This window comes from Peromyscus californicus, unplaced genomic scaffold (genome assembly GCF_007827085.1).
Source record: "Peromyscus californicus insignis strain IS unplaced genomic scaffold, ASM782708v3 Scaffold_15__1_contigs__length_86483966, whole genome shotgun sequence".
Classification (NCBI taxonomy): domain Eukaryota; kingdom Metazoa; phylum Chordata; class Mammalia; order Rodentia; family Cricetidae; genus Peromyscus; species Peromyscus californicus.
Window position 1 is genome coordinate 73019655 of NW_026294447.1, and position 13331 is coordinate 73032985.

The window sequence follows — 13331 nt, forward strand, 5'->3', positions numbered from 1 at the left end:
CCAAAGTGACAATACTGCCTAGCTGTATCCACAGAGACAAGGCCCTCTGTCACCCAAGTACAAGCATGGACTGATGGTAAAAACAATTGAGAGGGTTTCAAACAGCAGCTGTGACTGACAAATTAGATACCAGAGTCCATAATTAAGCACAGCATTTTGCCACAACTTAGCAATTAAAATGCTATCTACTCAGGGAAGAGGACCAAGTTATCTGTCCTCATCAGTATACATACCAGCCAGGACTCTTCCAGAATGATGTAAAAAGAATTCTCTAAAGTAATTCAAGGTTATAGAATGATTCTTCTACCCAGTAGCTTCTGCTCTACCCAGTAGCTTCTGCACAGGCTGTGCTCATAGTTAAGCAACCCTCCACCCTCTTTCATGCTTTCCTACTGTGTGCTCTGTGAAGAGCAACTGCTGGCCCCAACCTCAGCTCATCAGCTGTTCAGCCACGATCTGGAAATCTTGCTTGCATGAGCCTCCTACAAGGTTCACTCCAAACAAGACAGAATGCTCAGACACAGCTGTGGGCATTCACAGCTGGGCACACACCATGGGGGCCTCTTGACAAGAATCAATTTTACATCTAAGGGTGATCCCGGAGGAGGGAAAAGAAAAACAAAAATAATTGTAGACAGGACCAATTGTAACTTGTGGGACCCAGCACATAATGAAAACATAGGTTCCCCTGCTCAAACAGTATTCCAAATTTCCAAAGACCATATTCCAAAGACAATAGCAGAGCATGGACTTGGTTTAAGTGTGGGGCCTGCCTGTGTAACTGCACAGGGGCCTGAAGCTGACCTCAACTCCAGTGAATGTGCCTGGAGCCCATTCAGTACATTAACACCAATTCATTTTGCTAATTTCTATTGAGTGGTAGTGGATTTGACTCGTGCAGCATGCTGGCTGAGAAGTAGGTGCTGGAGTTAGAGGGCTCAATGCCAATCTCAACTTCACCACTAACCAGCCGTGGCTTTGCACAACTACTCTCTCTGTCACTATGTGCCCTCGCCCACAGACAGGATTAAACACAACTAACAGGGCTAATGAGAGGACTAACCAAGAAGACTCATGCAAAGACACAAGTTGTGCAGAATGGTCATCTACAGACCTTAGGCAATCCCCAGGTAAGAAGTGAGAGTGGAAAGGGAGGCAGAGGGTCCCTGAGGCTGACTAGCAGTCAGATCTAGTTGGGAGCACCAGGGGACAGGAAGCTCTGATGAAGACAATGCATTTGACATGGGAAGCCAGGTCAGTCATAGAAGTCAGAAGGGCCATGTACATGTGTAAGGGAGCAGTGGCTGCCTCCAGGATGGCATGCTAGGCTGGGGCACTGGAAGCCACAATGGGAAAGGCTCCATCACATGCCACCTGACAGTTCTTCCCCAAATCCAACCCATCACCTTTAGGCCCATTTAATTTGCCCAGATGGATTCTGCAGCATTTCCCATGACTTCTACTGGTGCCCAGGCCACTAGGGCTGTTTTCAGCACAGCAGACAACCTGAATTGACCATGACCTTGTCAGTCAAGCCTACACATCATTCCTGGGAACATACTAGCCCCAACACATGGTTACTGAGGTAAGGTGGAGGATGGATCCACCAGCTACACCTCCACAGTGCCCAGTTTGCACAGCCAGCACCCCTGGTGCCCTGGTTTCCAGGCAGAACACCTGATAACACAGGTGGCTGTGCATGGAGGAGGGACTTCTGGGCAGTTCAGGAGCCTGGGCCTGGCACCACACAGGTGGCTGTGCATGGAGGAGGGACTTCTGGGCAGTTCGGGAGCCTGGGCCTGGCACCACACTGGGCATCTGCCCCTCATTCCCTGGGCTACTCTGGAGAATACAGGAAAGTGGGCTGGGAGGCTTACCAAGCCCATGCCGCTATGTCATTTTCTGAATGCTTGAATAGCAACCATCTTTGGAATGTCATCTAAGAACGTGGAGCTTCAAATCACTTCAGCTCCAGTTCCACAGCATATGCCAGCACACCCTAGCTCCCATGCAGCAGTGTGGGAGAGAAGCTTGTATCCAGTGCTGGTGAGCCACACCCAGCTCTCTGCTTTTCTACTTTATCTTGAAGACAACCCCAACAGCAGAATTCCGGTTCAATCACATAGGAGAGTCATCTAGAACTTGTATGTCACATGGAGTCAACTTAGACAAGTTTTATCAGAATATATTTTAAAATAAAATAAGAGTCTACTAAATGGAACAAAAATAGTCAAAGCAGTTATATTCAAACACAGCCTTAATGCCATGGTTTTAACATACCAACTGGCATTTTTCTTTATCATCTGATTTTTTATAAAAAGACCCTCTTGTTTTCTTCCAAATTAGTGTACATTCTGTTATTCACCGGGAACCCATTAGACGTCACGGTGTGTGTTGGTTCTTAGACTATCATGACGAACAAGACAGGCTAATATAACAAATTCTGTGAGCACATCTGATGATCTCAACATTCCTAAAGGGGGCAATTAAGGCAGAGACAGGAAAAAAAAGTTTTCAAAGTGACTTTTCAGAAGACGGATGGGAGCCAAGCTGTGAGGAATGGAAGGGACCAGTCTGGGCCTGACTGTGTACTGAGGAGACATGATACTTCCAGGGAACAGAGTCACTTACAGGTCAGAGGTAGGAGTGAAGGCAGGAGGGAGACAGAGGGCGAGAGAGAGAGAGTATGACAGGGAGAGGGCCAGCAAGGCCCAGCTGACTTTCAGGGGTGTCACCAACCAAGGTGGAGAGGCTGACTTCATCTTGAGGACTGTGCAGAAGCATGAGTGCTGTGGGATGGTCTGTATGTCAAATGTGTTGCTGATTGGTCAATGAATAAATCACTGATTGGCAGTGGCCAGGCAGGAAGTATAGGCGGGACTAACAGAGAGGAGAATTGAGAGAACAGGAAGCTGGGTAAGGGAGACACTGCCAGCCGCCATCAGGACAAAGAAGATGTAAAATACCGGTAAGCCACAAGCCACGTGGCAAGGTATAGATTAATAGAAATGGATTAATTTAAGATATAAGAACAGTTAGCAAGAAGCCTGCCACGGCCATACAGTTTGTAACCAATATAAGTCTCTGTGTTTATTTGGTTGGGTCTGAATGGCTGTGGGACTGGCGGGTGTGAGAGAGTTTGTCCTGACTGTGGGCCAGGCAGGAAAACTCTAGCTACACATGAGTGTCAGTAAAGGCTTGGCTCCAGGTACAGCTTCATTTTAATCACATGACTCTGCCAGCAGGAGGCTGCTCGTCAGAACTGGAGGCTTCTGACAACAATTTAGACTTTTAAAAAGTAGCATAAAGCATGAGTTCTCAAGCCAAGAAGGAAGAAGCTGAAACACAAAGGAAGAAATAAAGGGCTGCAGAGCTGGCCCAACAGCAAGGAGCCTGCTTCCCAAGCATGAGGCCCTGAGCGCTATCCCCCCACCATGCAACAGTCGGGTGTGGCCGGGAGTGCTGGTGATCCTGGAGGTGGAGTTGTAGGGACAGAGCACCCCTGGTGCTTGCTGGCCAGCCCGTCTACAGCCGAGTCAGTGATATTCAGGCTCAGTGAGAGACCCCCAGCTCAAAAACCATGTGGAAGGGCAGGTGAGACAGTCAGTGGGTAGAGGTGTTTGCTGCCCTATGACGCAAACCTGACAACCCGAATTTGGTTCTCAGGTGGAAGGAGAAAACAGACTCCACAAAACTGTTCTCTGACTTCCACAGGCAAGTGGAGCTCCTGGTTCTACCCCACCCCCCAACCCCCATCTTTTCTGAGAACTCAAGAGAAGATGGGGTTATCCTGAAGTAGGTTACTAGAGGAGGGCAGAAGTAAGTGAGAACATAGGGAAATTGGACGACTCCTAGCCAGGTTGTCGTACTGGAGTACAGGACAAACCATACGATACTTCCTCAAGGTGGGTATGATGGGGAAGGAGGAAGCGGAAATGGGAGGGGCAGGGTGAAGGGTAAGTCAGACTGGACCTTTAGTATGGAGTGCCGGTGCTGACACACGGGTGCAGACTTTTAGCAGTCAGAGAGGTGTATGAATATGAAAACTGAAAAGGAGGCCAAGACAAAACCCTTCCATTAGAGACTTCCTGTATACAGTGATGACTGAGCTCCCCGAAGTGGAAGTCAATGTAAAGATGCTGCACAGCGTAGGATTATAGAAATGAGGGGGGGAAGCCGAAGGAGGAGGAATCGGGGGCAAAAGGCCAATGATTTAAAAACAAAATAAATCAGGTTTAGGAAAATGAGTGGAGTCTTAGCTTCAATTACTACAACAAAGTACCCCAAACAGACTACTTACAAGAAAAAGCTCTGAGTTCACAGTTTGGGGGTTCAAAATTGTAGGACTGAACCCATTATTAAGTCTCTTGGGAGTGTGGCATGGGATGGCAGGGGCACGAGTTGGAGAGAATGCTCACACTCTAGACCACAAAACAGAAGGAGCAGGAGCAGGCAGAGTACCACAGTCCTTTGAGGCTGTGCTCACTGGGTCTCACAAGGTAAAGGTTCATGGTACCTCCCAACAGTAGCACCTGGGGACCAACCCTTTGCATGTGGACCTAGGGGGGCACACCCCCAACCATAGCAACATGGAAACATTTTTAAGAGGGATGGCAAATGCTGGCTAATAAGCTAGGGCTGAGTGGTGTCCCATGGCTGTGAGAACATAGGTGGCAACACGGACCTGGCCAGAGGAGTCCCAAGAAAGCTCCACATTCTGCGATGCGAAGATCCTGTGTCTACTCGAGCAACCGTGATCCAGGGAGAGGGTGTCAGTACATTCATGGCCCAAGGAGATCGAATCCAGACAGTAAGATTAACAAGCAGAATGAAAAACTCGTTCACATACTAAGATGACTGCTACTTATCCAAAGCCCTTGAAATGATTAGATTTTGAGTATATTAACTCAGATCTAGAGAATTATGACCGATCCTGATATGCTTAAACTCAGCAATGTAGCAAGTCTAGGAGCTGTTTTTACTCTAGTCCCACCCTTAAATGCTAGATAAACCTGAAGCCCAAGCCACAGTTGTTTCATGTTACCTATTCCTGCTAAATAAATATTACTCTGTTAACAGATACACCCCACAAACACTATAAAATTCTGTAATCAGAAGGACACCTGGGGAGCATAAATTCTCACATTCAAACCAAACAGATCAGACCTCAAATGGCAAATGAGCTATAGCCTCTAACACACTGGTTTCTCCCAACAATGTACAAAGAGCCCTATCCAGTTGAAAATTCTTGCTAAGAATCCCAAATACCAATGTATGTTATTGTTACATAGACTATGGCCTTAGTATTAAAAGAAATAATCCATCCCATAAATTTAAAGAACGATCTTCGAGTCTGTGGTTCTGCAAACCATGAAATAAAGAGTAGGGTTCTGTAAGTAGTAAATGACTATTTTTATCCAAAAAGGACCGTGTGGGACCTAAGCAAGGCAAGCAGGCTTGTGACGTGCAGGAAAGGACACTGGAGATTGCTGCTGGCTTCTGCTTCAAGAGAACTGGTTTCTCCACAGTTGGTCTAAGCACAACTTTCTGGGGCAGAAGGAACAGACCCAAATGACTGTAAAGCAAACTCAAGGTTCTGAATCAAAGCATTCGTGTAGACGACATATGACTCCTTAAAGGTCATCTCATATTCATAAATGACCTCACTACAAATGTAACTGCCACGAGGGTTGGGGCTTGAAGTGAAAGACTGGGAATTGACAACCATGGTTTATAATAGAATACTACCATACATTCCAAACTGGAGACAACCCAACCATTCTAATAGATGGAAAATATAGGGGTGAGATTTCACAAGATACCCTAGAATCTGAGATTTTTAGTAGGGTTCTCAGAGAACACTACTAAATATGATACATGATATGAACCCAGAAAGGGCAGTGAGTAGGGTTCAGTATCCCCCAAACCAATGATAGCCTCACTTCTGTCCCTTCCACCCCTACAGTCCAAAGAAGCACAGGCCCCTCCTGTGGTCTTTGGACCTCCCTGGGCTCGTGGTCCTGGGTTCTGTAAGAATGCAGGCCGAACAAGCCATGAGGAATAAGCCAGTAAGCAGCACCCCTCCATGGCCTCTGCCTCAGCTCCTGCCTCCAGGTTCCTGCTGACTTCCCTCAGGATGAACTGTGTCCTGAGAGTTTTAAGATAAACTCAACCCTTTCATCCCCGAGTTACTCTTGGTCATGGTGTTTGCCACAGCGATAGAACCCAGACTAAGTCATCACTGAAGTATTAGCCACAAATAGTACTTCACCCTCCTCATGTCAGCTTTCTGAACTCTTACAAGCTTTAGCTTCTGCTGCAGATTCAATTCAACATGGAATCAGAACACATTCTATTATTTTAACATGTGGAATACTGTGAAAGGAAAGGACTCAGATGACTTCACCTGTGAAAGCCTCTGGGTTGTTCTGCAGAAGAAGAAAAGGGGGCCGGCAGGAGAAAGTGAGCCCTTTAAACAATGACTTCCCAGGTTCATCTTTCAAAACAGGAGCCAAACCATGAATTACATTAACACTCTCCTCAGGAAGAGCCAATTTTCGAGTGAGTAAAACAAGGAATTTATTCAGAGATCTCTTGGAGACTTTTCCTTCTCAAAGATAATGATAGCAGGAGGAGTCCAGATAGGGTGGAGTGGCTATGGGTGAGGAGCCCTTTACCGGGATAAACAGCAAGGTACTAGACATAAATCGTCAGTAACCAATGAAGGATTTGAGAGAGACCAGTTTTTTTGTGTGTGTGCTTTTATAAACCATTTCTGTGGGGTACTTTAGGATCCCAGGACAGCTAAATGATGATGTTATACAAACTCAAAGCTAGACTATAATGCAGGACTCCACAGAGAAGCCTCCACTTTCAAGTGCTCCTGAAGTAGATTGATGACTAGGGGCACTGGCCATGGCACCCTGCCCTTGCAGGAGAAGGCTCTGTCACAGGAACACTTCTACCCACCACAAACAACACCCCAGCTCCAAAGGCTTCCACAGAAACATCAGGGGTGTGAGCATTATGAGCAGTGTGAGAACAAAATGGCCGTGAATGGGAAGAAAAGAAACTTGTAGCAAGTAGCAGACAGAAACCGTCTCCAAGGCATTCATCATCTGCAGAACAATGACTTGAAACTTTAGATCCAATTGTTATTTACATCTGAGAGAAACTGATGCAGCTTAATACGAGGCTGAGGCTCCAGTCTGAGGTGGTACAGTTCACAGAACGATGGGTAAACGCCACGGCTGCTCACCAAGGCAGACTCGCTTTTTGTGGGGGTCTACTATGACTTTCAGTCTGACTAGACCTGGTTCCTCACATTCCAGAACCTCCATCCTTGTCCCTTTGCTTGTCTGCCTCAGTGTTACATCACTGTCTTAGCTCTACCTCAATAAGTCACAGGAAATCTACTGCACTATTTGAGTTTTGCAGGGATCTGAATGAAAAAGGTCCCCAAAGGCCAATAAGGAGTGGCACTATTAGGAAGTATGGCCTTGTTGGAGGAAGTATGTCACTGGGGGGTGGGCTTTGAGGTTTCCGAAGCTCAAGCCAGGCCCAGTGTAGCTTTCTCTTCCTGCTGCTGATCTAGATATAGAGCCCTGGACTCCATGTCTGCCTGCATGCCACCATTCTTCCCACCATGACAATAATGGACTAAACCCCTGAATTGTAACCCAGCCTCAATTAAATGTTTTCCTTTATAACAGTTGCTGTGGTCATAGTGTCTCTTCACAGTAATAGGATCCTAACTAAGACGAATTTCTCCTCTCAAAATTCTTTTCAAATAAAACGACAGAAACAAAGATATCCAACCAAAACCTTGCATTCCATTACTTCTATAAGTTGCCTCAAACAATGAAAACTGTTGAAAATAATACAGTCATTGTCACCTCAAGGATCTAAGTGATCTAAGTTTTAATCCAACTGGCCACTACATAGAGGGTGATTTCTGTTGATAATCACACAGAAATTAAAGAGCAAAGCACATACAAATCCCACTGCAGGTAGCTGGATCCTCTGCTGGGAAAGCTCTCATGCTTTGGAAGACCCTCAAGGACATTTCAGTAACGCTTACGAATTTGATGTTATTTCAACTCGGGGCTCAGAGCAAAGTGGCCTTGGAGAGGCCTCACCTCCTTTCCAGTGGGCGCCCATCACTGGAAATGCTTCTAGGGATGTTGGCAGCTCTTTCTGGAGCGGGCATTTTCCCATCTCCCTTCCCAGTATTCAGCCGTGTAGTCATGGGACTCTGCAGCTGGGATGGAACCTGGGGTGAATGAGCACCCTTGCTGGCATTCCGCTGCCATTTGTTATTATTCCTGAAGGGAAACTTGAACTCATAGGAAACACCTTCATTCATCTTGTACTCCATCACTGGCATGCGGTAGGTTTCTGAGCAGCTCCTGTTAAGAGGAAAGACCAGGAAAAAACAAAACAAAACAATGAATACTGTCTTAACATGTTGGTGAAGACACACTGATTATCATTAACATTCTAGAAACCTGCTGTGGAATGTCATTCTGTATGCTGTGAATGTGTGTTGCTCTGATTGGTTGATAAATAAAGCTGTTTGGCCAATAGTGAGGCAGAATAAGGTTAGGCGGGACATTCCAACTAGAGAGAGAGGAGGAGAAAGACAGAGCAGAGGAGATGCTGCTAGCCGCCACCAGGAGAAGCAAGATGTAAAGTACCAGTAAGGCACAAGCCACGTGGCAAAATATAGATTTATAGAAATTGGTTAATTTAAGATGTAAAAGCTAGCTAACGAGAAGCCTGAGCCATTAGGCCATATGGTTTAAAAATAATATAAACCTCTGTGTGTTTATTTGGGTCTGAGCGGCTGTGGGCCCAGGTGGGACTGGAGAAAACTTCCAGCTACAGAAACCTCTTTCAATCTTTGGGCCTTGCAACTTTCCTTTTCCAACCTAGGACCCCAGAAGAATCACACAAGCATTTTCCTTTACTTAGTGCCAAGTATGGCGTCTGAGAATGAGGAGTCCATAAGCACCTGGAGCCCAGGTCAGGTGGGAGCATGGAGAACTGAGGAGGAAAGGCAGCTGGAAGGACCCCAGAGCAGGCAGCTCAGGGCAGACAACAAGCAGCTCTGCAAACTTCGCTGGGAAGTGCAACTGGGGACCAACGGGAGGGCAGCTCCAAGTGAGGGGGATCCCAAGAGCCAAGAAATTAAGTCGGGAAAGATCCCAAACCCAACCAGAGAGCCAAATTTAGCTTAGCAGGGAGAAAACCAATTACAGAAATGCAACAATTATTAAATCCCTTGGGAAGACCAAGACAATCTGAAACCAGACTTCATTCCTTTCCAAAGGAAGGCATCTCCCTTCCTGGGTGACATCAACGGCCAGACACACATCCTGCCACTTCTGCTCTACCTGAAACCTCAGTCCTCAGGAAGCCGGGAACCCAGGCTCCATTCTTCATATCTAAGTAATGATAGGAGATTCTGTCTGTCGTTAACCAGGCAGACAAAATCTATCCCTACTGCAATATTAACCCATGCACCAGAATTCACTGTTGAACAGAATGATTTCCTTTTAAACAGGGACCACAAGGACTGGGAAACAGGAGGGAAGACTTGGAAGGGAGGGTGAACAGAGCAGCTATGAAGAGTCACTCATGAGGAACTTTGGAGATACTGTAGCCCAAGGCAAGCGGGGTGAGCTGCATGGGTGAGGCACAGTTGGAAGTTTAATTTTAGAAAGTAAAACAAAATTGGTGCAACTGATTTAAGATGCTTTGTTTTACCCAAAATTGTATCATTTTAACATAGAATTAACACTGAAAAAGTACTGAGGTATTTTATGTTTTTCTGAATCTCATGCAGTTCGCAGGAAACCAAACTGCAGCCACCTGCCATTTCCTACTGCCTTCATGGCAAGGGAATACCTCACTGGCTTTCTGGTCTCTTGCCTGTTTCTGCAAACTCTAAGAATGACAGATGGAATCAAGGGTGGGCAGTACTCTGAAGGACAAAGCTAATGGCTGGCTTTAATGCCATGTGTACGCAGTCATAAAAAGCTTTCTGTGGTCTCCTCCAGTAAAATGTGGTGGTGACTGTAACTATAAGACAGAATACAGGAAGCGGGATGGGTGCTAATTTAGCCAAACTATAGCACTCCATGATGAAGGTGCTATACTGCACTACCCTAGCATTATGGAGCACAGAGGCCCAGAGAGCTTTGCACAGCCACAGGAGGCAGAACAGGTCTTACCGCACAGAATCAGTGTACCTGCGGGCTCATCTTACTCTAGTTCCTAGCTAGAGAACAGCACTCTAACTCCCAGACATCCTCACCCTCAATGAATCACATCTCACTCAAAGCACAGCCTATGACAAAAAGGAGCAGCATCTTTTGTAAACCCCACGGGAGCTGTCAGCAGGCATTACTGTTTCATGGCTAAATGTGACCAAAAGGGCCAACTGAAACCTAATTTTAAAAAGCCTAATGTTTGTGAACAGCTTGGTCCCTAGAAGCTGTGACTTTGGCTCCAAAGAAACAGGCAACTCCTTTCAATGGGAGCTCATTTAGAGGATGAGATTTGGAGCAGACAAGTTCTAGCTCAAAGGCAGCATGCTCTCACTTTCAAAGCAAGAAAACACTTTGCAACCCATTCCTATTTAAAAGATAATTTGACTCTCAAATCCCCCACAAGAAAAATAATAGTACTAAAGATAATTTGGTCTTTTTATGTAACTGTCTTTAGCTCTTGAATGGCCCCTGATTGCAGAGTAGCACCCTGCAGAATCAAGCTTCACTCCCGGAACACCTCATCTAACCTGCTAGCCAGCTACTCTTTATCAAGTGGACGAGCTAGAGTCTCAGCGGTCACAGACACTGGAGATGTGACGGAGGTGAGGGGCCTTTTCACCAGTGGGAGTGGGGATGGATGAAGACACTCAGGAAGGGTCTGTGACAGGCCCTCAGAACTGCTCTCACTGTGCGGTCCTCTTGGCTATCTGGTTTCTCTGTGGGCAGCACCCACACCTCCCATCCATCTCACCATTTTATTAAAAGATGAAGGAGCCATAAGGACACTGAGGAAATGAAACAAAACCCTGCAGGCACATACCAGGAGCTCAGAAATTTGGCTTTGCTTTATGTCCCTTCTCTTAAACTGCAGTTTGGAAGCAGTTCATGGAGAGGTCTGCCTGTTTTCTAATAAAGAAAGGGCCCTTAATTTTATATTTGTTGCTTAAACATAACTTCCATTTTTTAAAAGCTGCCCTTCACAATGAATGTGCTCACACACTCAAGGTCTGCCTGACATATGGTCACTGCATGGCTGCTGCTGCTGCTTTCAAGGTCCTGGCCACCACAAGACCAAACAGCGGTGGGTAGCGAGCTTTCAGGAGGACTGTCCTACCTCACCCTAGAACCCTAACAAGAAGGCTGACGAAGAGGAGTAGAGAGACTGCTCAGAGAAGAGAGGAATTAGTTGCTAGGAAAACAGCAGTGGGAGTGAGAAGCGCGGAGGAGAAGAGAGAAGCCAGCAAGGTGTTAGTGCTTCACTGTTCCCTTGGAAGCCACTTCTGCAGAAGTGAGCAGTTCTGCAGCCTCTGACGGCATCTGCACAGCGCACAATTTCCCACCTGCACAGAGGGGTGGTGAGGGCTATGGCTTAGCGCTTAGCCCTCACCCAGCTTCCTGGCTCAGCACCTGACAACATGTGTGGGCAGCAGTGTGAGCTTCAAGAGGATGGGGGGGGTGTCCTCCCCTGGAAGACAGATGTGGCTCCTTCACTCGGGTGTGTGGGAGTCGCCTGCACTGATTTCAGAACACGCTGTCCCATCGAGTCCAACTCTGCCTTTACAGGTATCATGGTGGTAGCTTCAAAGAGGCCAGTGGGAAACGTGACACCACTAACCAGGAACTGCACACATTCACCAGAACATCCATGACTTACACTAAGATACAGGACAGGGGTCAGTGCCAACCTACAGAGCAGCGCTTACACCCTGGATCCTGATGCCAGAGCAGCTTGAGAAGTTCCTTGGTGACTTTTTTTGGTAAGACTACCATTTCTTTGTTTGTTTATGTACTACGGGGTATGTCACTGTGCATGTTTGTCAAGGTGGGATCTCTTTCCACCACGTGGGACCCAGGGATCAACCTGAGGTCATCAGACTAGGTGGGAAGTGACTGGACTCACTGAGCCATCACACTGACCCTATTTGGTTTCTTAAAAACATGAATAATGGTCATAGGTTCGCTAAAAGAATTAAATGCATTAATTCATGTCACAGTGTCGTTGTCTCCCCCCCCCCCCCCCCAAGGCCTGGAACATTGAAGTAAAAATTCAGCCACTGATATTTCCCAACACTCCAAGGATGATAAGCCCAGTCTAGAAGAGCACTGCCAGTACACCATCCCTCACCACAGACCCATCTCCCTAGTAATGGTTACTCAGTTTCGGTGCAGTGAGGCAGCTCCATTATCTCCACCCTCCTCACATCCACTGTTTCCTCTCAGTTCCCAAATCAAACCTGGAGCCTAGATAAAAGAGCAGAACCAGCATGTCCGTGAATCAGAGAGCCTGGTTTCCTGTTTACATACACTATCTCCTGTTTAGGGAGATCAAAGGACAGCAGAGCAGTGTAGGGCATTTAGAGAATGTTCTAGATAAGAGCCCAACTGCCCTCTGAGTCTCCATGTGTCCTGCTGTACCAGCTCAGCAGAATGTTTAACATACATGACAGGGGACTTGGAGAATTCAGGAAGACGGACAGGGTTCAGCAGTCTGTGCTATCCAGGACAGGGAATGTATGTAGGATGATTTCAGACCCCTCCCCCCATTTGCTGAACTAACAAGTTATGCAGATACATACTTTGGTTTCTTGGGAAATTCAGACAGCTAGGAGACAGTGCTTCTTAACTGTTCAGACCAAAGGGCTCCATTATAAGTGGATACAGGCACACAGTCCCCTAGCTGCCTACCTGTCAAGTGACATAAAGAAAGGCTATTCTGAGCAAAGACCGATTTTAACTGAAGTCCACTTAGTCTTAAGGAGCACAAATAACCCATTGTAATAGTTTATATTCTACCATCTGCCAATCATAAATTCATGAGAACTCAGACACAGTACTGGTCATTTCAGGGGGTAAATAAGAGCTATGTCTTGCCATATTTATTTAATTATTTTGCTATCTTTTTTTTTTTTTTCAAGACAGGGTTTCTCTATATAGCCCTAGCTGTTCTGGAACTCCCTCTGTAGACCAGGCTGGTCTCAAACTCACAGAGATCTGTCTGCCTCTGCCTCCTGAGTGCTGAGGTTAAAGGTGTGCATCATGATGTCAAGCTTATATTTT

The 13331-nt window shown here is 46.4% G+C and overlaps 1 protein-coding gene across 13 annotated transcripts in view; it reads right to left on the reverse strand.

Moving 5' to 3' along the window:
• The window catches only part of Sipa1l1 (signal induced proliferation associated 1 like 1), a 306912-nt gene that overhangs the window by 44846 nt on the left and 248735 nt on the right, over window positions 1-13331 (reverse strand). For all 13 annotated transcript variants that reach the window (XM_052739397.1, XM_052739386.1, XM_052739390.1 and 10 more), the window contains one exon: window positions 8139-8408. In XM_052739397.1, coding sequence (XP_052595357.1) covers window positions 8139-8408 — 270 coding nt within the window. The remainder of the gene's footprint in view (window positions 1-8138; window positions 8409-13331) is intronic.